The sequence below is a fragment of the Sesamum indicum genome, linkage group LG3, assembly GCF_026168435.1.
Source record: "Sesamum indicum cultivar Baizhima isolate 11 linkage group LG3, ASM2616843v1, whole genome shotgun sequence".
NCBI classification, from domain to species: domain Eukaryota; kingdom Viridiplantae; phylum Streptophyta; class Magnoliopsida; order Lamiales; family Pedaliaceae; genus Sesamum; species Sesamum indicum.
Window position 1 is genome coordinate 22,735,115 of NC_142659.1, and position 27,615 is coordinate 22,762,729.

The 27,615-nt window shown below is 30.1% G+C and overlaps 3 protein-coding genes across 4 annotated transcripts; all 3 read right to left on the bottom strand.

Annotated features, from left to right (window-relative positions):
- Positions 1–2,346: 2,346 nt before the first annotated feature.
- Positions 2,347–7,279, bottom strand: ATBET12 (Target SNARE coiled-coil domain protein). Of its 2 annotated transcripts, XM_011075207.3 has the most exons (6): positions 7,060–7,279; positions 5,574–5,730; positions 3,484–3,540; positions 3,312–3,371; positions 3,138–3,223; positions 2,347–2,748 (listed from the first exon to the last, which is right to left on the bottom strand). In XM_011075207.3, the coding sequence occupies exons 1-6, from the start codon at positions 7,071–7,073 to the stop codon at positions 2,721–2,723; spliced, it is 402 nt and encodes a 133-aa protein (XP_011073509.1). In that variant the 5' UTR covers positions 7,074–7,279; the 3' UTR covers positions 2,347–2,720. The 2 variants fall into 2 exon arrangements, with proteins under 2 accessions (XP_011073509.1, XP_088735415.1); XM_088879289.1 differs by lacking the exon at positions 7,060–7,279 and having other exon boundaries at positions 5,574–5,765.
- Positions 7,280–9,212: 1,933 nt separating this feature from the next.
- LOC105158442 (uncharacterized) lies at positions 9,213–11,900 on the bottom strand. Its single transcript, XM_011075209.3, has one exon. It carries the CDS (start codon positions 11,338–11,340, stop codon positions 9,508–9,510), a length of 1,833 nt encoding a protein of 610 aa, XP_011073511.2. The 5' UTR covers positions 11,341–11,900; the 3' UTR covers positions 9,213–9,507.
- Positions 11,901–17,238: 5,338 nt separating this feature from the next.
- On the bottom strand, positions 17,239–17,822 carry LOC105158443 (uncharacterized protein At4g14450, chloroplastic). Its single transcript, XM_011075210.3, has one exon. The coding sequence runs from the start codon at positions 17,666–17,668 to the stop codon at positions 17,354–17,356; it is 315 nt and encodes a 104-aa protein (XP_011073512.1). The 5' UTR covers positions 17,669–17,822; the 3' UTR covers positions 17,239–17,353.
- Positions 17,823–27,615: the final 9,793 nt, after the last annotated feature.

The window sequence follows — 27,615 nt, forward strand, 5'->3', positions numbered from 1 at the left end:
TATATAACAATATCAATGGTGTTTTGCTCCGGCATATCTTCAAAACAAAATAAAATATATATCAATATAAATTTTTTTAATAATATAATAAGATTTTCAAAAGGAACAAATAACACAAAACTTTAATAAATAACTTACTATACACCTTTTCAATCGTAAATTTTCAAATAAAAAGTGAAGAAATTTGAGAAGAATGCAAGAGATAGCGGTGTATGAATTTTCGGCAGGCTGATTTTGAGTGTGTAAGCGATTTCTCGAAAGCTGATATGAAGAGTGTATAATGTCTATGAATATCTCAGAGTTCAATTTTTAGTGTGTCTGAATGTGAGAATGGAGTCTGATTTATATAGCTAAAAAAACCGCGATAAGAAATCGCGGTGTCCAGACAATAATGCACTGAAAAGCTGAAAAGTTGACTGTCACCGCGCTGCGTTATCGCGGTGACAATCAACAGTAATTAAAAACTTTTCAATCACCGCGATCACTATGAATTCAATTATATATTTTTTTAAATAAAATCAGTGACCGTTGCTCTTAGCCATGGTAACTGATTATTTTTTTTTTTTTTTTTTTTTGAAAAAAAGTAGCCACCACGGTCACTGACCACGGTGGCTGATGAAATTATTATTTTTTTTAATAAAAGTTGTCACCGCAATGACATATTAAATTTATTTTTTTTAAAGAAAAATTATGGCACCGCATTTTTAAAACATGGTGCCACTCAAAACCTTAAGAATCTTAGCTTCACTGCAATTCTTAATAATTTTTTTTATTTTTTAAATAATTACCCCAATTTTTTTAGAAGGTGTACTTTTAGTCTCATGATATACTTTTATTATAACAATGTATTTGTAATGTTGAACTGAAAAGAAGCCAATAAGGCCTAATTTAGTTGGTGAAGATGAGCCGGGTGATTTTAGAGGACATGGGTTCGAACCCTGTTAGGTGCGTGAGATGTTACTATAACAGTAGGTGTTATTGAGCAAGATATGATTATTGTAATAATTTTTGTTAGATATTGATTTTGACGTGAATGAGTTTACTGTAATAGTAGGTATTATTGAACAGGATATAATTATTGTAATAATCTAAAATTGTGACCAAAGCATCAAGAGAATGGGACTTATACATACCACTTACACAAAAGGGTGGTTTTTCATACCACTTACACCAAAAATTATTTTTCACTAAAATACCCCTTCAAGTTAATTCAATTTTACCTACTCTATTTAGCCAAAACCCCTTTAGATTTATTATAATACCACTACACCAAATTATTATAGTACAAAAAGAATACCCTTCAATTTTCCAACTAATGTTAAATTAACTACTCAATCAAGTTACTTTAGAAAATTAATTCCATGCAATTACAAGGACTCAAAAATTAAATTTAATCCCCATTTTATTTAAATTTATTGCTAATTAAAATAGCATAATACTTTTTTTTTTTTGCATATATATAATCATCGTTATCAATATAACATATATCATATAAAGTGTCAATTTTTAATTTAATTTGAATGAAATATGTATTAATAATTAATGCATTAAAAAACTACCAAATAATTTTGTGTGTTGACAAATTTTAGTATAAAAAAAATGATTATGAGCTTCAATATAATAAAAGCATTACTTAAAAGTATGCACAAGTAATGCATGCCATTGTATTTAGTTTATTAGATGCACACAGGAGCAGCTTGCCAACAACTAGTTTAGCCTAAAAAGAACGCTATGAACCACACATTTCACATTCTAGTTTTGTTTTGTAACTGTTGTACGTCAGCGAAAATGAAGTTATTTTTCATCAAATTCCAATGATCAAAGAAATCTATCTGTAATATTGAACTAAAAAGAAGGCAATGAGGCCTAACTTAGCAAGCGATGTTGAGGCTCAATGATCTTTGAGAAATGGGTTCGAACTCTGCCAAGTGAGTGGAATGTCGTCTGTTGTATAGCAGAAATTGATCTACTGCACAGTAGAAGTTGTTATCTACTGTACTATTAGGTGTTATTGAATAGAATATGATTATTGTAATAATAAATGTATTGTACATTATATGAATTTTGTAATAGTATTTATTAGATATTGACATCGACATGAATTATCATTTATAACCAATTTATTTCAATTAATAATAATTCGTGGCTCTTACACGAAAAAAGAAATATATTTAACTGAAAAGAAGAATTGCTAACAGTAAAAAGGGAGGATTGAGTAATTAACCTTGTGTTCTACTATTCATCCCCTCGATCCGATGGAAACGGACTGAGTATTGTTTTATAATCGGCAACGGATGCAACTCAAGAAAGGTGCAACGTAACAGCAGCTATATCGACATGGAAAAATACGGGAAGTTCTTTTCTCACACTAACAAAAGATGGCGTATTTGTACAAAGCACATGATACAAAGGACCGACGAGCATGCCAAGTACACTTCATATATTTCTACTTATGTTGATGTAAGAATAATGTTCTAACTGTAAAGAGTGTATGTGAAACATCAAGAATGTTAAGAAAAGTCCTTTGATTTACAATATAGTATGGCAGTGCCCTTAATATCCCGTTTGACCGGTGGAGCTCGGTATAGTCATACTGCAGCCAGAACACAAACATGGTGGCTCCGGACTTCTCTTCAGGGTTCAATCACAAAAATAATGCTTGACAACATGTCTAAAACTGTGACCATTGCATCTCCACAATATATCATGTAATCCTACTTTTAACCATACATGAAATACAAGAGAATCCTGCAAAATGAAAGACTAATCCGTGTCAAGCAGCATGTGTTTTGATTAAGGGGATTGGTGAGATGAGAGGCAAGTGGCAAAACTCCTAAGAAGGGGTTTCATCTTAAGATCAATAAATGCTTTGTCAAGGCATTGGGTGGAAAGACATAATCTATACTCTCTAAATTCATTTGAGTGGTGGTCAATATTGCTACTTAGAGTAAAATTACCTCAGAATAAGAAAAAAATGACCATCAGTCTCATTTTAATATAGAAAATGTTGGATCCATTTTTATATTTTATATAATTTAACAAATATATAATATGAGTGTATGTCCCTAAGGTAAAAGCAATAGATGAAGCTGTGTTGAAGGTGAAAGAAATGGTAGATGCAAGAAACAGATGCTCACCTAATGACATAGTACAGCAGAAAGAAAGCAAGCACAAAATATGCTGCAAGTTTGCAGATTCTCCTACTTGATTTCTTTTCAAACACCTAAAAATATCATCAAATCAGTCAGGAAAATACATGAAAAAGAAAATAATTAGAACAACAATAACTTAAAAGCATTTATCCAATTCACCATTTTAAAACGATCAATTGTTCCCGACATAATTCCCCTTGATGCATCCATCTCATTGCCCTACTTGTAAAAGTCAACCAATAACATTAGCAAAATTTTGGCAGATAAAAATCAGTTTATAGTGTTTCTTGCTGCAACCAAGAACCAACATACCATCCATAGATTAACATACCATTCGGTCTAGCATACGGTTGTGACTCTCCACCTCTTCATGTATGTCCCCTGTCAACTGTCACAAGTAGCAGACTAGCAGTAAAGATATATAAACATGAAAGTATTACACATTTCCAAGGTGATATTACCAGCTAAAACTATGGCTAAGGATATTAAATATAACATCTCCTTACTCTGTCGATACTAAAAGCTAAATAATGAGTATGAACTTGAGTGTAATATTGCCTACTGCAGTAAAGTACTTGTTGAGATAACCTTCATGTAGTTCATCGCATGAAACCTTTGAATTATGTGTAGCTGCTGTAACTCTTACTTTTTAACAAGAGAAGAGAACGCCTTCAGATAGTATACAAATCAAACAAAGTTATGGACTGAGGCGAACTTTACGCAGGGGATTATACCCTCCCAAGATTTCCAAAGCACCATTTATTTGGTTTACAGAGTCCATGAAATATTTTCAAGCCCTTTAAGCATGTACCGCATGTGGAAATATTTGGTGTTCTGTCTTATACACAACAAGAAAAGTAATTACAGCCAGCATCATATCTCGAATCCTGTCAGTTCATCCTTTCAAATTCTTACAGGCTTTGTCATAGCTAAATCAAACATCTTAACATACCCTGTTGTACCACTTCACCCAATCAAAAACAAGCTGGATACATTACCCAATCTTCACATTGGCCCTAATGCCCTATTCAGTTATGCTGCAATTTTAGTTAAAATGTTCTTGTTCAGCGTAAAGTTTATTAGCTAAAGAAACCTAATGTAGCAGATGATAATAACTACCACTATACGGAATCAGAGTTAACTTAGGATAATTACAACATCCTCCTTTGAGATTTGAGGTGTAGTGTAATTACACATAGACCCCCTGAGGTTTGAGATATTACATCTAGTATTCCTGATATTTATTTCCATCCAACAAATGAATCCATTCGTTGCTCAAAATTAATTGAATTTGCAAATACCAACAAAAATTTAAATGTCCATGATTGACTTATTACTGACTTACTGTGGGTCAAATAAATCTATTCTGACTAAAGTACTCACCTTTATAAGAGTAAAAATGTACTTCCTCATTGGTATTAGCGTGTGAAGATGTAAGGGTAGTTTGGTCAAAAAAAATTTATTTCTCTTGCAATAAGTTAGTAATAAGTCATTCAAGTATTTTGTTGATACTAGCAAATTCCAAGAATCTTGACTAACGAATTGATCTATTTGTTGGATGAAAGCAACATTAAGGGTACTAAATGCAATCTCCCAAATCAAATGGAGTTTGCTTGTAATTACATCAAACTTTAGGGAATGGCAGTGTAATTATCCCTACAACTTTTATAACTTTATTTCTTATGCAATAAAAGGATATTTTTATTGGTAATTTCAAGGTTATCTATACAAGTTTTGTTAACTGCTCACTTTGCTCTTTGCTTAGAATTCTAGCCAAATTGTTGTTGTTTGGATACATGATATATCACTATACTGTATGATTTTCTTACACATTGTTCTCATCATTTCTAAGTTCATTCCAAAAACTCTTCAAGCCCGTCTTCCATCCCTCATGCCGCCAACAGTTGGAATCACCGGCCACCATTTTTCTTAGCTTGATTAAGAATCCCACACGACTCCACTGCACCTAATCGTAACATGTCACACCTTACTGCAGTAGATTTGCTGCTAGTGGGAATTTTACATGCCATGTGCTTGTCATCCTTACACAGATGTCTCCAATTATAATGTCAGAGTTAAAGAAGATATGCTGCAGGATCCTAAACAAAAGGCTATGCAGCATGAGTTACAAAATTTGGATCCCTCATCAAAATCTCAAGGTCCAAATGTGTCTTATTCAGTTGTATTGGAATTAAAAGTTGCATCTAACAAGGAAAGTAAATAATGATACATCAAAAGCAACAAAAAAAAGAAACAAGAACTACAACAAGAATAACAATCATACTAATACTGGTGAAGATGATGAACTGATTTTGCAAGAAGAAAGAAGAGATGCCAGATTTTCATACAAGTTAAACAATGCAAATGGAAAAAGATTGGCAAGCGTGTGTGGTATGGTGTGGTGTGGTGGGTAATACATACTCTTTTCAAAAAGCTGACTCTATCATGCAAACTGTCCATAGTTTTCTCATTGTCATGATCATCAATACCACTTGAATAAGAAGACGAGGACCTAAGACCACCCTCTTCAAGGCTATCCATATTATCAAAAAGTGCAGCCCTTGAGGCTCGATGATCCCTGTTTGCAGAGAGTTTCATGAGAATTTAAGCGCGCTAAACATACAATATATATATATATATATATATTAGTTTAAATAATGAGAAAAATGTAAGGATGAAAAATATGTGGTCCTGTGAGCACGATAAATATATGCATCTTTTCCACATTTTTAAAGGGCTTGTACGAGAAAGTTCCACAACTCCATTGCAAGCAAATTCCACCATTTGGAAAAATTGTTGTCACAAATTAGTACCAGAGAATGGAAGATGAAACAAGTAAATGAGACACCAACCATCAATACCATCTTCAAATTATTTTATGAAAATGACAGATATCAACTGGAGATTTCCATTAATGGTCAAAATATTTACCCTGTATTCTCACTGGCACTATCTTATATGCCTTATTCTGTGTTTCTCCCATTATCTACTAGATTTAGAAAATATATCATAAAAAAGCATGAATAAACTTAACCAATGGAGTTCACATCATCGCTCATTTTGCAAGACCCGCAGTCCAGTGCATTGGTTGCATTTCTTTAATCATTTGTATCAAACACAAAAATACAATAATAAGCAACTAAATTTTTTCGATGTCATTTCTTGCTGAACAAACTGAACCTTCAGTTATCCACATAATTATTTCTATGCTTCCTCTATCTACCAAATGCTGATAAGGAAAAGCTCAGACAGGTAGTATCACTTTGTACTTTTAGCTAAAAAGAAAAAATCATACAACTATGCTATCAATCCTGGAATAGCAGGCCTCCAAGAGAAGGTAGCCAGAAAATAACAACTGTAATATGATTTAGATCTATGCAGGTGTTCCATCATCTATCGACTAAACCAACTCATCTCCTCTCCATTTCTCAGGAAAAACAGAACCATAGCAAGTGATTTGAGCCACGAAAGACAGCACACACAAAAGTTTCAAACAGCTCCTTACCCAACCCCAGATCAGAACTTTTTGCCCATCTCAAAAACGAATGTATTCTAGAAGCAAATGTACTTTCCAGACCACCAAAAAATTCCTGTTTGTTATACCAAAGTCCCATCCTTTCTTGGGAAATCCAAACAACCATCATTCCAGAATCCACATCCTATCACGCGAGAGAACTGTAAATACATTAATTCCATATACGGCATTCTCTTTCTCCATTTTTCCAAATTTTTCCACATAAATCAATGCCACCGATTACAACCAAGACTCAAATCCACAAACAAAAGTATAAATCACACCCAAGATGGCAGTCAATGAAATGCCAAAACCAGCATCATTTAACCCCAAAATCGAAGAAATAATTCGAAATGCACAAAGAAAATCATATAAATACAAATTCATACTAACCTCCGGTAACTCATGATAAATGGGTCTAACAAAGCCAACCGAGCAGCGCAAAAGCGAGATACGGAAAATTAAGCGAGAACTGCAGATCTAATAAGTTTTTAATTCAAACAATCTGAGGGTAGAGAATCCGACAATCCGCGCTCCGCATGGTGTCGTACTTTCCAGAACTGTAAATTGGAAAGTTGTACTTCGGGACCATTGCACCCTTCCGTTTTGATTTTGTTGGTATTATATATAATAAAATAAATCATTCAAACTATCCAACTAAACGTAGTATGGAGTTATTTATTTTCTATTAATAAAAAAAATTATATTATTATAATTATTTTTAATACACTAATAATAATATCTATAGTCGTGTTTTAAATCGCGACTAGACTTAAAAAATAATTTTTTTTAAAAAAAAATGCAAGTGGTGATACAAATCACGACTCCAACCATTTCTTTTTTTTTTTTAATTTCGTTTAACTAATTTTGTATAATTTAATTATATATAATTAATTTTGTAACAACATATTAAAATTCAAAAAATTATAAAATTAAAATTTTATTAATTTAAAAAATTACAATTAAGTATACAAATGTAATAGTGTATATTTTTTGTACAATTATAAAAAAAATACGATGCAATGTACAATTATTTTTGACAACTCGGTTCCGGCACATCTGATTGTGTTGAAAAATTTCTTTGTTGGGCTTGTTGTCTTTCATGGGTTTGCACCCAGTCCATCTCGTTGTGAATACGTGTTGTTTGATTTCGACCAGGACGCAAAGTGATGCGAATAGTAGTATCGTGGACCAACTCAAATCCCGGTACATCTCAATAATCTTCGAATTGTAAAGGTCCAAATGATTTAGAATATGTATTCTTATAATCCATTATATTGTAATAATCATTCACCATTGATGCAGCATTAATCATGTATGTGGCACATACCTTTTGAGCGTGACTGGACGATAATTTCTCTTTCCACCGGACGATAATTTCTCTTTCCACCTTCACGTTTTTCTCTATATTTAATAAAGAGCTATATTAAAATAAATATCAATAAAAGATATTGTCATGACTATAATAATATTAAAAAGGAAAGAAAGAAAGAAAGAAAACGAAGCTAATTTATCAATTAATATAAAATTTAAAAAATTAAATAAATCAACTATTCTATTAATTAAATAATATTTTCGATATTTTTTGTTTATAAATTAAATATTGAGTAAATTCTTCTTGTTCTTTTCTGAACCCCGAGGAAAAGAAAGAAAAAGGGATAATTATACTTTCTTCTTTTGAGATTTAGTATAATCACATGTAAATTTCTTATAATTTGAAAAATTACGTCTAGCACAGGTAAAGTTTGCTTCCATCTAACAAATAAGTATCCCTCGTTAGTAAAAATTCACTGAACTTGATGATGATAAAAATCGATATTTACCTTCAATTGATTTATTGCAGGCCAAATAATTTTTTTCGAACTAAACCACTCTTATAATTGTGAAATTATACCTAAGTAGAATCTGAATTGGATGTGACTTGTGATAATAAAATTATCTATGAATTATTCATGCACCATATACTCTAAACGAAAGTAAAATATGCAATCTGCAAATAAAGCTAAAAAATAAATTAAATTACTCGATACTCGATTGAAATTAGTTAATGGATATTTATTCGAATTCAATTTGTTAAACTTAATAAATTAAATTTGAACAAACTTTTTTGTTCGATAAACTTTCAAACTCAATTCAATTAGTTCAAAAATAATAAATTATACAAATTATTTGCACTCTAATCATATTTGATCAAGTTAAAACTCGTTTAAACTTGATTCAATCAATAATCCAGCCAAATTCAAATGTAATTTAAGCTGAATAGTAATTCAAATAAATTTGAAAAATAATATGTGTAGGTAAACTCAAATGATTTACAGCGCTACAAGCAGGCTACTAAATTTGATTTTTACTGAAACAATATAAGGCGACTCGTATGTGATTGGTCTCTAGTACTCCTTAGCTTGTAGATGGCACAATTTTTTTTTTTTTTAAAGAAGCCATAATTATATAATTATATTAATATTAATATATTGAACAATAAATTAATTTGATTAATAAACTCGTATTACAATAAATTGAAAAATAAATTATAATAAACTCACATCTATAACAAAACTCGACAAATACTTGTACGGTCAAATCTATTATTTCAAACTTATTCATGGGACCTCAACCTTAACCAATAGTGTAAGACATTACGGAACAATTTTCTTAGCCAAGAGTTGCGGTTGTCAATAACTTACAATCAAATAGGCTAGTTTGCACAAGACCACGTCGAACAACCAAAGCTCTGATATTCACAGTATCTAGAAGTATGATCTAATGTAATCATACTACGGCATAAAGTTTCCGACAAAAGCTCACCACCAATATCGTGTAATTTAAAAGCTAATGATAAAGTCAAGAATGAAACGAGGCACCAACTCGTAATTGCCATTCAATGCTGTCTTCAAGATTGAAACTATTTGCGCAGTCCCATAAGGCATTCTGTTGTTGCTCATATCTGCATATATAATTTAAACCAACGAGTAGCTCAGAGATGGCTTCCTCGGTCTTTTTGCGATCAGCAAAATATAACGTCTGGAGCAGAAGAATGTTTGTCCTTGAGACGATTTGCTGCTGTTCAAAATTACGTTCTGTTTGCCACCTGATCATGTTGTGTGCCAGTGGGCTGAGCCACTTAAGCATTGAGTCGAGTTTCTCCCTCCAATCATGGGCCAGAGGTGCATCATAAATAGCCAAATCTTTTGTGTAAGACTTTAAATTAGTTTTCAAAGTCTTTCTTAGGCTTGTTGGGAGCATCTGATACAAATCGTGTCTGGCTTCGTCACCAACCAAATGCGGGTACTTAAGCAGTTTCTCAATGACAATGATAACATTGGCATAGTGCAAGGCTAGTGCAGAGCCTCCAACAGAATTAGGAGGCACATATACCAGCAAGCCACTCTTGGGCCTGAGAGTCGCGTCCTTTACTGAACTGCTCTTGAACTGCCTTGATTCTACATATAAAGGATCCCCATTGATCGGGCGAACAAGAATATCAGAAAGTGTGGGATTATCTCTTTTTGTGTTGCTTGCAACACCAAAACAGCCTGAAACTTGACTGCTTTGACCATCGTAACTAACATGATCATCATCTTCCACTTCTGAAACGGAACTACTTTGACTTAAACATTCCATGAACAGCCGTCCTGGCCCAATACCACATACAAAGTTGAAATCTTCCAGACCCAACAAGCCTCCTTCACTTTTCTGCAGTCCCACTTTGGACCCAAAACTATTGCTCTTCTTCTCCAGCCCCTCGTCCACAATTCGTCGGGGATGGTTGCCATAACCATTACTCTTGGCTGACAGAGACTTTCGGAAACTTGTGTCATTCTGTACCTTGTTAACTAGATCTAATTGGCCTGATTTTCGCCCTGGGTCTTGCTTCACAGACCGCAAACTCCCATTAAAACCATACTGTGATCTGGAGGCCAACATACTAGAAGTATTACTCGAATGGCCATCTCCAAACACAATATCTATTCGAGCATAAACTGTACACATCGTCCTGGCCAACAGCTCCACAACCTTATCATATGTCTGGTCCCAAAGTGAAGCATCCTTCAAATGCCTCACATGTTGCTTCTGCAATGTCAACTTCTGCTCAAAAACCTTCCTACTCTCTTCAAGCTGATTCGGCTGAAACTTCTTGGTAGCTCCCTCCAGCTCATTCAGAACCTCCATTTCTCTATACAAATTCACCGTGGTATTCACATATCGCTCCATTCTCCTCACCATACTTTCCATATCCTTCACCAAAAATCCCAATTCCTTAATATCAATCACTCCGGAAACAATATCTCCGAAGACATGTTCAAACCCATGCAATGCTGGGATAGTGCATTTCTTCCCTAACCTAGACACAACACTCGCGATCCTACTGAAATCATCAAGTTTCTCCACAAGGGCCAGCTCCAAGAGCAGTTTTTCATCATCTGACACAAGGGTTTTTATGCCCTCAGACTTTAAAATCTCATTCTTCAGCTTAAGTATCTCATGGTCAGTCAAAGATTTGTGCAAATTCACAATCTTGGACATCACTTTAGCAACTTCAAAAGATAGTATCCCAATAATTTGCCTCTCTTGGGCCTTATTTGATGACTTTGTCGAACTATCAAGATACAAAGCATGCCTAAAGTTACTACTCACCTGGTTGCCCATTTTCAAAATCCAAGCCTCAGCCACCATCTCTGCCTCCTTTCACCAACAAGATCCCAAAATACTGATACCCCACTTCAGATCCGGCTCAGCCGCTTCCCTTTAGACTCCGCACTAAGAAATTCAGCCAAACAGTTACCCGCAGCATTCCTACAGAAAAATTACCAAGATTGTTTCTTTACCGTCGAACCCCCTAGGTAACAACTCAAAATGCATGAACAGTAAACACAAAAGGGTGTTGAAGGGTCGTGAGTATTGCGTCAAGAAAAGTGGAAAAGAAAATAAGCCCAGAAGTGAAAATGCAAACGAACATGCGGAATTCGAGTGCAGTTATCACTCAGCAGGCGCGGAGGATGGAATTGTGTAGAGGAAAAGAAGAAAGAATGGAGGGAAAAGTAAGGGACGGTGTTTGATTTGATATGAAGGTTGGAATTTCCCAATGCCCTTTTTCGGTGTGTGTGTGTGTGTGTGTGTTTTGGGGGAGATTTTATGGTTGCTTCCTTTCTTCAAAATGTGCGAGAGGGCAGTTCGAAGCCCTCAGTCCCTCTCACTAAGTCTCTAACGTTACGCCACCATGAAACGACGGAGGAGTGGTCCAGCAGTGATACATGTTATTGGGATGATTATATTTATACTCTTTGATTTGTAATTTATTTGTATAAATTATTTATATTTTTTAAAAAATAATGAGTTAATTATATGACGATTATTTTATACTTTGACATCTAAATTTTTTTTTGTTTCAACTTTACAAAATTTTGCATTTTGTTATTTATAACTGTTTCTTTACTGAGTTTATTATAAAAAAAAATCACATACAGTACGTATGTGATATTTAAGGGTTATGTGATGTGATATTTTTCGCCTATGTATAGTATATGATGTTTTCAAATAGAAAAATCAACAAAAAAAGGTCGTATATGGCAACGTGTAAATTTCGCAAAGTTAAGAAGATAAGTTGACACAAAAAAAAAAAAAAAAAATAGACGCCAAAATATAAAATCGAGCATAATTCGAATGACAAAATATGATTTACTCAAAAAATTATATATGCAAATATTAGAAATATTAATATTATTTATATTAATTATTTTTTATTTTTTAAAAAATTGTATATGCACCTCAAAAGCATCAATAATATCACACAAATTATCCTGATTTTAACTTATAGGAATAATTTTTGTAATTACATAAAAGATATAGACTATTTGTATAAATAGATCATGGAGTGTAAATATTAAAAAATAAAATAAACTTTCATCCTTCCCTCGTTTAAAATAATTAAAAAAAAGTTTAGAGAAAATTACCCAAAGCTCCTCAAAGAAAAAATTATATATTTGTCAAAAATAATTTAAATATGCATTCCATCAATTTTTAAAATATTTTTTTTGACTGAATCATCTGTCTTAGAATAAGATATTTAATGAGTTTACTTTGATAGAAATAATTTACATATTATTTTGACCCTTTTTTTTGTTTTCATTTTTTATCTTTTCACACACACACAAAAAAAAAATTGAAATTATAGAAAAAAATTACTAGAGTTTAAAAATGGAGTTTGTTTATAGGGTAAATTACAATGATCTTCCTTAAAGTTTAAAAAATTACGGATATTCCCTTGTTATTTGGAAAATTATTAATACTCCCTGATTTTAATGACCGTCTAACAATTAGTCGAATAAGTTAATCTACACTAGGCTTCCATCTATTTTTTATGATGAAATGACCAAAATGCCCTTATGGACTAAGAACTATAATTTATTTATTTTTAGATTTTTCTTTTTTTTTATGGATTAGGTGGACAAGTTTTTTTTTTTTTATAAATTTTCAAATTTTCCAACTACCCCGTCCGATTTTTTTTATAAAATTTTAATTTTAAAAGAAATATTAAAGACAGTTGATAATTTTATATCTTCATCGAAAGATTACATAACTTCATTAAACATCAGGGAACAACAAGAGATATTCGTAACTATGTCAAACTTCAAACAGGTCGTTGTAATTAACCCTTATTTATACGATAAGCAATGTTTTGAAGCCCAAACGGTACATCGAACCAAAAAATCGAGTGAGTTATGGGTCACTGGTTCAATCTTTGAGTCAACCATAGTAGAACCAATGACGTCATGTTTATGTAATAAATAATTATGAATATTTTAAAAATAACATTAATATACTTAACAACCTATCTTCTAATTTTTTTCTTTAAAAAAAATCACTATTTTTCTTTGACATTAATAGTTCAATGGGATATATAACATATTAAAATAAATTTTAAAAAAAAACTAATAAAGATCAAATACAAAAAATAATATTACACATATTTAAATTTAACAGAAAATCATGTACACTAAATTATCAGAAACAATCTAACACAAATAGCAAAACTGAATTGAGAAGAGAAATTAAGATTTTATATTTAATAACATAAAATAGTTAAACTTAATAGAAATTATTCTAATTTAACATAAATAATGCACATTTTCAAAAGTAATCTATTATCCTTTCAAAAATAACATAAAATTATGATACATAATCAAAATAATACACATTTTAAAAGAGAAATTAAAATTTATCATGTATTTATACTTTATTATTGACCCATTTTAGAATCGGGTCGGGTCACATACTTTAAAGAAATCATTGTAATTTACTCTTATTCATACGATGAGCAGTTGAAGAATTTAATAAGAAAGAGTTTATTTATTTATTTATTTATTTTTTGAATTTGAATTTGAACGTACCCTTTCTCATCTACTTCTCCCACTGTCCTACATAATTAAAAGCAGTGTATCGTTTGTACTTTGAATTCTGCAAATGCCAAATCAAGCTTAATTTAATTGGATAAAATAAAAATAGGGATTCATTGAACTAAATTAGTCGGTTCAATTTTTATAAGTATCAAAGACATTCAGTAGATATTAGGTAAAATTGATTTTTTCATTAATAAAAATAAAAATAATACTTCTTAATAATAATCAGCAAAATAATAAAAGTAGTACGAAGATGATTAATAAATAAAAATAATATTTCGATATTCAATACAGTTTAGTAGACTGTCACTATGAATCGAATGTCGCATTTTTTAAAAGAGTAAAAATCATATCCATCGAATTTTACAGTTTAATTTTGACACTTACTGAATTTTTTGTTTTCGTTTGGTTCAATCAATTTATTAAACTGTGAACACTCCTAAATAAAGCCCCATAATTATATAATTATGAATTCAAATCCCACTGGTATGGTCTTTCGATCGGTCACTTATAAAAACCACAATTTCAAAAATTGTTCCTAACTATGTAGAACGATTTCGTTTTATGTGCTGTGGATTAGTGCTTCTCACGCTTTAGCACTAAGGTCCTACTTTATTTGTTAAACTCCCCTATCTCACTTCTTGACAGCTGCAAAATGTCATTTCCATTGTATTGCAGCCCTTTAGCACTTAAAAAAAAACCCTTTAGCACTAAGGTCCTACTTTATTTGTTAATCAAAGTTTTATATATATATATATATATTATAATAAAAAAGGGAATATTTTGGAAGAAAACATGTGTTGCACAAAAAGCAACTTTTGAACTCCAAAGTCTTTCGATAACAGCGATTTTAGGGATAAAGTGTTGGGAAACATGTAAATTTGACCAAGGAACAATGCATCTCATCTGACTGACCTACAACAATATAAATAAATATTCTAAAAGCGCATTGCTTTTCCAATTTTACTTTTCACGAGGTATAATGTTCAGAAAAAGGTGCCTCGGGAGAATATATTTCTTACATGGAGTTAATTATCCTTAAAAAATTTTAAAAATATAAATATTATATTATTTTTACAAAAAATTTAAAATTATACTTACATGCCATTTAAAATTCTGTGATTACATCAAAATCCTTTTTCATTAGGATTTAGAAGAAAAACACTCGCGTAAAGCAAAAAATTAATTTGTTCCTAATTTGATATTTTGATGTATATTTTTATATATATAAAGGAATAAATATAAGATATGTATATATATATGAAGTGAGGTTAACATTATTATATTTTTTTCTTTACAAATACAAAATTATTATATAATGATATTAAATAAGAGATAAAATTAAATATTTATAAAAAAAATTCGCTGATATCAGTATTGTCTAAATCCTGACCAAAAGAGGTTGGATATAAACAGTAAATTTTTGAAACGGTGTAAGTATTATTAAAAACAAATTTTAAGAATAAGTTTTATTCCGACCTCACTTTTATTTTCAATTTTTTTATTTTTATTAATAATATTTTAATTTAATAATTAAAATTAAAATTAAAATCTAATAAGTTCAACGTCATAAATTATATACATAAAAAAATTCGAACATCAGGAATTTCATAAACTCATAAAAAATAATAATATATTCATGAACTCGTAAATTAAAATAACTAATAATATAAAATTATTTGAAAAGATATATAAATTAAATAAAATAAAATAATTATAATAAACACAAAAATATTTAAACAAAATAATTATAATATATTTTATGAATTTACAAAATAAAAATTGATAGTAACAAAAAAGTAAAAAGCGATAAAATTACTTTTATTGATAATAAAAAACCTAAAAAGCAATGAAAAAAATTGAACATAAAAAGTTTCACAAACTCGTAAAAAATGATAATATATTCATGATTCATGAAATAAAATAACAAATAATGTAAAATTATTTATAAGATAGATAAATATAAATTAAAAATAATAATTATAATTAACACAAAAATCATATATTTCGTGAACTCATCAAATAAAAATAGATAATAAAAGAACTAAAAAGCAATGAAAAAATTTGGAACATAAATAATTTCAAAAACTCATAAAATATTACGCATTAACTCATGCAATAAAATAACTAATAATATAAAATGATAACTCAAAAAAAATGATAAAAAGAGAAATATAATAAAAAGACATTAATGCAGACTTATCAAATTTAAAATTTGTTAGAAAATATATCTTTCTTCTTTGTTAAGCATTATTATTTACCATAAATATTTTAATAATGCATAAATTTTGAAATTAGAAAAATGGAGTCTGAAAATTAAGGAAAATATTCTTTAATATTCTCCATAAATATGAAAAAACCAATTGCCATAATTTGAAACAATAAAAATTAATTAAAATTCTAAAAAAGTAGCATTACCTCAAAAATGAAAAATTAAATGACACTGGAATATGATTATAATTAATAGGAGATTAAATTTAAATTAATGTAAGAAATATTAGATTTTTTTATATTTAAAAAATTAAATTACTAATTTGGTGTCATTATAAACAAGTAAATTATATTTTGTCATCTGAAATATGCCCGTTGTTACACTTTGGCACTTTTTTTTTTTTTTGTCAATTTATCATCTCAATTTTGCGAGATTTGCATTTTGTCATATATGACACTATTTTGTTGATTTTTTTGTTGGAAAAATTGTCATAGTGCATATGTAAAAAATATCACTATCACATAACTTTTAAATATCACATATGTATTCTACTTGATGTTTTTGCGACAAAAAGCTTAGTAAAAATCAAGTATAAATGACAAAGTGCAAAATTTTGTAAAATTGAGTTGTTAAGTCGACAAAAAAAATAAATAAGTTCTAAAGTGCAGACAAAATAACCCTATAAACAATATAAAAACGTAAAAAATTAAACTTTTTTTTAATATTTAGTATAATTATACATAAATCCAATAATTCACCCAAAATTTTAAAACAGGTTCAAATTTTATTACAATTTTCGGATCAGAATTTGCAATTTTTACTCAAAGAATTTAATTAATTAATAGCTTCGAAATTTGCAATTTTGACCTGATTCTAGTAAATGTTTTTGTAATTTAGTCTAAGAATTTAATTAATTAATTTTCATACTTACAAAATTAAGGAAAATTGTTTTGGAAGAAAAAAGAAAAGAAAAGAAGCTGTACTTAAATCTGGCATATTAACAAAAAGAGAAAAAAAAAAGGCCATCCAAAAATTGGAGGAAAAAAAAAGGTAAAATAAAATCGAAAAATAGAAATTCTCATCTATCTAAGCTTCCTGTACAAATAAAAGGCAACAACGGCGCCGGCTCATAATTGAACGGCGCAGCCGGGTGCTGCCACTTCTTCATAACCACCACCGGCTTCTCCGCCGCAGACACCGGTTCCTTATCACCACTCGAACCAGACTTCAACTCAGCCGTCAGATTGTTCGGCGACTGAACCAACGGCGACAACAACGGTATAGCCACTTTCCATTCCGTCACGGGGTTGATCTGTATCGATGCCGGCGCCATCCGCTGCAGGCGGCTGAGCGGCCTCCGCCCCGGAAGATTACTGCTCTCAACAGCGGCCATGTTTATCGGCGAAGAAATTCGAGAAAAATTGGAAAAAGATCAAGAATAAGAGCTTTTGATTTTTCCTTTTTGCTCTTCTGGGAAGCGATAATGGGAGAGGAGAGGTGTGCGGAGGATGAATTGTTGATGGGGAATGGGAATGGGGGACCTGAGGCTGAAAGGGTATAAATAGGGGGCACGTGGGGTGCACGCTTTGCGGGAAAACAGTAATGGGGATCAGATCTCGGTCAAAGGGTTTCTCTCTGTGTGTGTGTGTTAGTGTGTGTATCCGTTTGTTTGACTCGGCTTGGCTTAGGAGCAATGCTGAGCTGGTTTTGATTATTAGTACTTTGTCACCCATTCTATTTATGTGAATAATTATTTAAAATATAATATTTATTATGTAGTTAAATATAGGAATAATTATATTTTTTTTCTTGAATTTGGTGTAATTACAAACAGACCTCTGTGATTTAGAAAATTATATTAACACTTCTGAGATTTTCTTTCGTCTAACAAATAAGCTTATTTGTTAGTTAAAATTCACTGAATTTTTTTATATTAACAAAACAAATTGAACGATTTGATATTTACCCTAGATTAATTTATTAGTGACTTATTGCAGGTCAAATATTTTTTTTCAACTAAATTATCCTAATAACGGTGAAAATATATCTCCTCATAAACATTAACATATGGAGACATATGAAGATAATCTGGTTAGAAAAGGATTTATTGGACCTACAATAAATCAGTAATAATTCAATCGGGATAAGTTAATTTTTTTTTATTTTTTATTAATATCAATAAATTTTGTGAATTTTTATTGACGGATGAAACTTATTCGTATGACGGAAGCAAACTTTATGGGTACTAAATGTAATTTTTCAAACTATAGAAAATTTAAATATACTTGCACCAAACCTTAGGAGAAGAGAGTGTAATTATCCCTAAAATATATGTAAACTAATAAGTTAATATTACATTTATAAAAAGTGGTGAGCAAAAAATAAAAGAAGTAACTATAAAAAAAAATAGTTATTAAGTTGTCTCCCCACTCAAACTTCAACTTTTTCATTTTTTTGGAACTTTTACTCAACTTTTTACTTTTGTTTAGATACTTTCAATTACGATTGTAAATAATTCAAGTCGAGCTGAACATATCATTGTTCATATTTGTTTGAGTTATTGTTAAACTTTCAGTATTGTGATTGAATTTTGACTGTTGATCTAATCAAATTCAAAAGAATTTTAATTGGATCAAATACGAGTCGAGCTCGAGTAGTTTAATATTTTTAAGTACATTTTATTATTTTTACACTAATCCAATCAAGTTCAAGCTGAGCTTAAAAGTTGGTTTATTAAGTTTAAAACATCTAGTTCAAATGAGCTTTTATCTATCGATTTCAATCGAGTATTTAGTAGTATAATTTATTTTTCAGTCTGACTTTCAACTTTCACTTCAAAAATAGAAGTTATTACAAACACTCCCTTAATTGGTGCTACAAGAATGAAAAAGCCTTGAATATAAATAATTCTTTAAAATCATAACTAGTTGTAAAAAGTATGAAAATTAATGAATTATGATTAAAAAGTGAGAATAAAGAGTTTGATAAAAAAAATAAAAAATAATACTTTTTACTTGAAATTATTTAATTCAAATTCTAAAATATTCCTTAAGTAACATTTTTCTTTCTTTTTAAGAGGGTGTTTTTGAGATATTTATACTATTATAAACAAAAAAAAAAAGTACTATATACATAAAGTGATAGTTTTGTCACCGCTTCATTAATTGTTATGATCTAAATAATATTTTTTAACTGATAAGATAATTAATTTGCTTAATTTATAAAATTTTATATTAATTAATATATCATTTTATAATATAATATATTAATTTATGTATTTTATTTATTTATAATAAATAAGAATAAAAATTTATTTATTATATACATATAAAAGTTAAGGTGTCAAGATCACTGATGGCATATAATTGAAAGATAAAATGTTGGAAATAGCTTTTTGAGATATTTCAAAAGAGGAAATTGTTCCAAGTTTTTAAAAAGTCTGGCTTGGGAAGCCGGCGGCTATATCTGTTGAGCCGAGCCGACGAATCCAACTAAGCACCAGCTACTTTCCAACCCAAAGGCTAAAATTGCTTTGACCAGAACAAAACCTTAAAGAAATTCTGAGTGACGTCTCTCTCTGACGGAATATCCGCAACAGAGCTGACGGCGCTCCTAGTTTCCGTCGCAACAGCACACAGGAATTGGGACGCTGAGGTTAACTTAGCCGTCAAGATCCGGTGATTCGATCGAGAGGATCAAACGAGAGTGCTCTACGTGGCGACTTGTCATCCATTCATTTGACTGCCCAGCGCACATATCTTTTGGATCTGAGACTTTTTTTTTTTTTTTAATTAAATCTTAAATATCAATTCAAAATGACATTTGATAACCGAAATCTATTTAGGGTAAAATACATCACCTCCTTAATTATTTTTAATGTAATATTTACACTTATTTTTTATAATTAAATTTTTAGATAATATTGTCCTTATATATTATATATATTTAGTTCAAAGTATTTTTTTAGCAATTTTTTAGTTTAAATGTAAGGGAAATTTGAATAATACCTGTTGTGTTATAGAAAATTTGCTAAAATCTCACCCGTGTTAATTAAATAACAAAAATTGACACCCTATAATTATAAATTTGAAAAAAAATCATTAGTGTTAAAAAAATGAGGAGTTACTTACACATGATTGGGATAACATTTTACCCTATTTTCAGTTTTTGACCACTTTGAATGGACAAAATTACCCTTATCTTATGCAATTTCTTTATCCTTTTTTTGCTATTTTGCTAGAAAAAAAATATAAAATACTAACAATTAATAATAAAGAATAATTACATTTACACCACATGACCTATGGTCTATTTACACGAACCACCCCTATTTTTTGCATAATTATAAAAACTACTCCTAACAGTTAAAAAGTAGAGATTGTTTGGGTAATACTGCTAATATTGTTAAGGGTTGCGTTTGTAATTTTTAAAAAAAGTAAGGAATGGTTTGTGTAAGTGATATTGACATTTGGTGGGGTGTATGTGTAATTATTTAAAAGATAGAGGTAATTTGTGTAAACAGGCCATGTGTCAAGAAATGTAAATATAATTATTCTTAATATTAATCAATATGTATAAAATAGTAACTATCAAATCAAATTATTATTGATATTATTACAACAAATTAAATTACATTAGTTAATGTAAGTTTACGTTGGATATTATTTTAAAATTACATTATTTGACTAGTAAATAAATTTAAATTTTTTAATATAATTATATTAAACCAAAACAATACATAATTAAATTAATTCATTATATTGAAATTTACAAAATAAAATAATAGGACAAAATGCATAAAACCTCTCTGTGTTTTAAAAAGTTTGCAAAGTAAACCCTCTTGTTATGAGAATAGGCTAAAAGCCCCCCTGTGTTTTGTCAAACTCAACTCAATCGCCCCCTCTCCGTTAAATCTAACTAACGGTGTTAACTTTTAAAAAAATGATCGATATACCCTTGCTTATTATATATTATTTTTTATATTAATGACCGTCGGATATTTTTTGATCAAATACTGATCGTTAGATCTAATCAAGTAATCTCAACCATTAAATTTAAAAAAAATAAAAGATCTAGATTCAACAAATTATTTAACTTATATTATATATAAATAATTTAATATTTTAAAAATATATTATTATTAAATATTTTAAAAAAAATCTAACTACACACCCTACCCCCATAGCCCCCCAAACCCCCCACCCACGGCTTTCCCCATTCTCGTTGCCAGCGGTTAATATTTATTAAAATCGTCGTACTTCCGTAAATTTTTTACCAAATTGAGTGAGGCCGATCTCGTTAGAATCGTTTTGAAGAGACGAGTCTGATGGTGGTGGTTTGAGACCGAGATTCGACCGAACGGAGACGAATTGATGGCAAATATGTGCGGAGGTCGTGACTTGAGCCTATTCTATATGATTGACGAAAACTCAAATTGAATGTATGAAAGTGTTCATCTTGAAAAGAGGTTTCAAATGGTACCATTGCCTATCGAAATTCATTTAGATGATGCTGGAAACTTATTTCTAAGTTTCCAGCAAAAAGGGGGTGAAAATCGCCGTTTTTTTTTAATTTTTTTAATTAATTTTAATTATATTAATTAAAATATATTTTATTTAATTAAGAATATTTTAAATAATTATAATAATTAAATATTTTGGCTAATTAATAATAATTGTTGTAATTAAATATTTATTTTAATTAATTAAAAATAATAGTTAGATTTAATAATTAATAATTATAAAATTATTTGAATTTAAATATAATTTAATTTAATATAACAAAATTTAATTTATTTTTTAAGGTGAGAAATGATAAAGGAACACACAAAACAAGTCAAAAAGCCATTTGTAGGTTATATAAACCTATAGAGGGGTATTTTAGTTCAAAGTGTCATTAAATATGAACCTAAACCGTAGAAAATGACTACGAAACGCAGTAGACGCGCGTCTCATTCACTTCCCGTTAGTTGCTAACAAAATGGGGATTTTTTGCTCACTAAAACAAAACAGGAGGGGGGTTTTAGCTTATTCTGAAAACAGAATAGTATTTTTTGCATACTTTCTAAAACACAGGGGGGTTTTATGCATTTTGTCCCAAAATAATACAACATAATAAAAATAAACAAAGAAAAATAGAAAAAAGGCATCATCATTTCCCCAAGTTCCTAACACCTTCCGCCTTTACTTCCCAGTCTCTGCCTCATTCTGGCATCCGCCTCCGCCCCCGCCCTCGCCTCCGCTCCTCATTGCCTGTACCTCGCGCCGCCCTCCTTCCTCCTCTCTACACTGCTTCCCATCTTGCCGCACCACCTCCTCCCTCTCTGCACCGCCTTCGGCCTCCTCGCACGACCTCTCCAGGCCACATCCCATCTCCCGCCATTTCGCAATGTCTGGGCGGCGACTTCGTGTGGTTGCTGCCCTAATCTGGGCGGCAACGAGTGCATCAACTACCCAGATCTAGGCACAATGTTGTCGCCCAGATTTGGGCCGCTACGTTTAAGGAGACGACGCCCGTTGCCAACCTAGGTCTGGGCGGCGAGGAATGGAGATTGTAGTACCCCTATTGCTACTAGGGCATATCTTCCCTAAACATCTTATTGATAGTAACTCCTGTATTTATATATAAATATGCACATAATCGTCTAATCAATATGCACATGTAATCCCAGCGTCATAACAAGCATAATCAACCCATAATATTATATATATATATATATATATATCAAACACCAGGAGGTGATTCAACCAACCCTATCTATATATGTATATCAAATGTAATCTAAACAAAATAGGTAGGCAACATGCATAGAATATAGTCAATTTAATTCTAACATAATCAGCTCCATTGCTTACCAGAAGGTGATATCGTGTTTTTCCCATCAACTCAATCTTATCATTATATAAGTTCAAGTGAATCCCCTTTACAGTCGACTCATCAATCTCATTTCGCATCATAGCTCTTTTATTTCGCGTCATAGCTCTTTTATATCGCATCTTAGCTCTTTTCATATCACATCTTTTTCATATCGCATCAAAGCTCTTTTCATTTCATTTCTTTCTCATATTGCATTATAGCTCTTCTCATTTCATTTCGCCATACAGGCTTTTCAACAACATCAATGGGTATTTACATTACAATTATATTTAATTTCCACGACTCCCCCATATATCACCATTCTTGTAAGCAACTAGTAACGTAAAACCATATATCGATACATTCTCATTTTCAGAAACCCACTACACATCATACAACAAACATAATATTTCAACGTATGTTCTCATTTCACGCACATAATATTGTCAATCAAATTAAATCGTTCACCACTCATATATTTTCAGATAAATTAACTTCAACATGAACCACAGATTTATATAGCAGTAATATCACAAATAAAAGAAACATATATAGATTATACTAATCATTTACTTACCTCTACCTCACAGTGCTTTTATGTACTCAATAGGTAATGGTCAGTCCTTTCACTTTATCCCCGTATCCTATAATGAGTTTTAACGCATATAATTAATATATCGAAAATATCGTAATTTCTTTTATATAGAATATAGGATATTATTCAATAATTTCTAATGATCTTTTAATATTTCATTTCTATTGAAATACAAATTTTTGTTCTAGCTTTTCTTAATAATTAGACACTCTAGGCTCCATAAAAATACTTGTAATTTATCAATTAGTTCGTAGGGATTCATTTAACCAAACCCCTAATTATATATTTATGACTATCATTTTCAATAACATCCCTAAATTATATTATCATTAAAAAGCTCATTTTCGTCTTTAATGATATAATATTTCTTAAATATAATTTTTAAAATATTTTTATGAATTTTCTATCAATTTCTCGCTATTATATAATTTAATTAGATCATAATACATAGAATTACGTATTTGGTTAACAATTCCAGTGGATTGTATAAATAACTATCTAATAATCTAATTAACCAACAATATCATTTTTATATCCGATTTGATATTCAATTCGATATTATTTTAAATAGCCAAACTCGTAAAATATTTCGATTAAATAGTAAATCGCTCAATATAATCAATATTTAATAAACCAACTACTCAAATAATATAATTATATAAATTAAAATTACAATTTTCGTACCTCTGTTGCGTTCCGCCAATAGAAATTGCAATTTACAATTTTGTGTGTGTTGTGTGTTTGCATGGACAAAAAGAGAGAGACGTGAGGGGGTCGGGGTTGGTGGCCCACCAGCCCAGTCTCAACTCTCTTTCCTCTCTTATATATATATATATATTATTTACTAATATATATATAATATTATTATTATTTTATTTATTTAATTAATTTTTTTAAATATTCATTACGTACTTCCTAAATTCTCTTAATTAATATAAATTATTTTCAAATATTATAATAAACTCTAATTTAATCTGTTCAAAATTTATTATATTCCAATTATGATTTATAACTTATTTACTAATAACTAAGTTTCATAACAATTTATCCAGTAATCTTATAATTATGTATTATAGTCTTTGGGGCGTCACAATGACGGCCGGTGGAGGTCGAACTGCGGCCCTCCACCGGCGTCTATGTATATATGTATCAATATATATAAATTCTTATACTTTTCTATTTTAACATAATGGTACATAACATATACATGTATATATGTAAAATATATTTTGAATATATATATAAAATTTAAATTGTTCATTTTTATTTATTGAAGATTCAATGGTATTAAAATTGATTAGATCATATGATTTTAATGTAATTATTGAAGATCCAACGACCATTACAATAACAATAATTTATATTATATAAGGGTATAACCGAAATTTCAAAAAAAAAAAAAATTTAACGCTGTTAAGTGTGCAAAATTTTAATAAATACAGTTTTTTCCCTATATTTTTAATACAGGAAATTTTTTGCTGAATTTTTATAACACAAAAAGATTTTGTGCAATTTTTCCTAAATATCTTTTATTTATAATACCATAAAATATAATTAGTAAGTTAAATAGTTTAAATTTTATTTCTTTTACAAACTCAAATTTAAGTAATTGGTGAATACAAGAAATACACAAAATTTATATGAAATATTTTATTAATTTGGTAATGAAATTAAGTTATTAACTATTTATTAATCTTTTAACTAAAAATGAGCAATTACCTATTGATTGGATGGAGGTTGGAATTCTCAATTTTGCTCATATTGTATCTTTTTTTAAAAAAATAGATTAAAAATAGTAAAAAAAACGAATGGAGTGTGTGGAAAAATTATAAAAAATTATCTACTTAGTTCATAAAAAATATAAAAAATAAATAAAATTTATAATTCTTAGTTCACAATGATATTTTGGTGAGTTCACCACAAAAAATGAATGAAAATCTAATGGTATTAGTAATTTCTCAAACAACGAGAGAGTATTCGTAATTATGTCAAATCTCAAGAGAAATTGTTGTAATTTATCCAATTAAATATCCGATCTGAGTAGATTTATTTCGACTGGCATTGGCACGTGTCTCGTATTGATAGCAAATCGGAGTTTGAGGGTTTATACACTTCACGATCTTCTCTTTTTAGTAAGATATTTTTCTAAAGTAAACCCCGTAAGATCTCGATGAGCCCGGACAATACTTTATATGATAGGATATTTATCCTATAACACACATTGACGATCGTAATTATGAAATTTTTTAATTTTCATAAAATGTTTCGTTAGCTAAAATTGAATGACACGTAAATTGACGATCTCTGCTTAAAGAAATCAAATTTAATATTCACATAATCAAGTATTATAAGTTAATTATCGTTAATGAGCACTGCAGTCATAACATTATATTTTAATTAAAATTTAAACTCATAACATTCAAATAAAAAATATTGTAGAATTAATTATATTAGAAGGACATTTGGGATAAGATTATCATTTGAGAATAAGAATATTATGGGGTGCCCATAAAATTAAGAATTAATTATTTATGGCTGTTTGCAAGAGCATAAGCTTTCAATATATATTTTTCGAATTTTAAAAAAAAAAAAGAAATAAATAGTTAGTAATGAATTAATGCAACGAATATTTAAAAATTGGTACAAAACTCTGTAAAAATGTGGAAAGGAGTGTTTGAAAAATAACTTATAAGATCTGTAGTTAAAAAGGAGTTGCACACGGCAAGAAATATAATATTTAACTATGATTAATTGTCATGATTAAAAATAAATAGTTATAGTAATAGTTGTTGATTATGGTCACGCAATGATTTAACCGTAGTTTTAACGAGGATGCCTAAAATAAGAGTCATGATTCTTTCATGGTGGAAAAACTATGTTTTTACGATTTTATTTAACAGTGGTTAATAATAATAATTAACCACGATTTTTAATCTATAACTATTATTATTATAACTAATAGTAATTGTGTTCCTAATATGGCCAACTTATGTTTTCAAATATTTTTTTGTGATTTATAAATAATCAAAGAATTTCAAGAGAAAACAGATCAAACTATGAGCAGACCAACAAGCAAAATGAAACACAATCAGCTTATGCCAGAAGGAAAAAGTGGTCTTCTTCCAGCGCCTTATGCGAACTCTCCACCTGGGATGTGCTGTCCAACTTTTGTGATAGGGTAGTCTCCCAACCCCGAACGCATTCCATAGGATCTGCTGTCGAGATAAAGGAGTTAGAGTTTCAGTATGAAATTATAGAGAAATCTTGATATCTCTTCTTGCTTTGATTCAATATTCACATGGTAGCAGAGGCATTCTATATGGTTCTTTAAATTTCTTGAAATACCCACCAATATACGCACTTTGGAGAGAGTAATGGCCCTATAATCTACCAATTACAAAGAGAAATAACATCTGCAGCACAAGTTGAACTCAGTCTCTGCATACTATGGTAAATTAAAAATAATTGCAGAAATTAACCTTTCTAACCAACCCATGCAATTTTTTATGGGATTACATGATAGCTTTGATCATGTAAGAAATCAAATTTTGTTCATGGAGATGCAAATCAAAGACAGTAGGAAGAACATCAATTTTTCATCAAGATTTCTGCAGAAAAGAAAGATACAGGCTGATAAGCAAAACCAGTTTTGTGGTAAAAATGGGCATACTAAGGCTACTTGTTTTCAGATACATGGGTATCCCGAATGGTCTAAGTCTTGGGATTGAGAAGAAAAAGAACCAAACTGGTGGTGGCCGGGCACTGAATTTAACAAAAATACAGAATCAGGCTGCTGCTGTCATTCATACTTCTATGGATAAAAGGGCTATTTCAGACCTGATCAGGTCTGAATTTCACAAGTTGATGATCAAAGGAGGACAAACTCAATG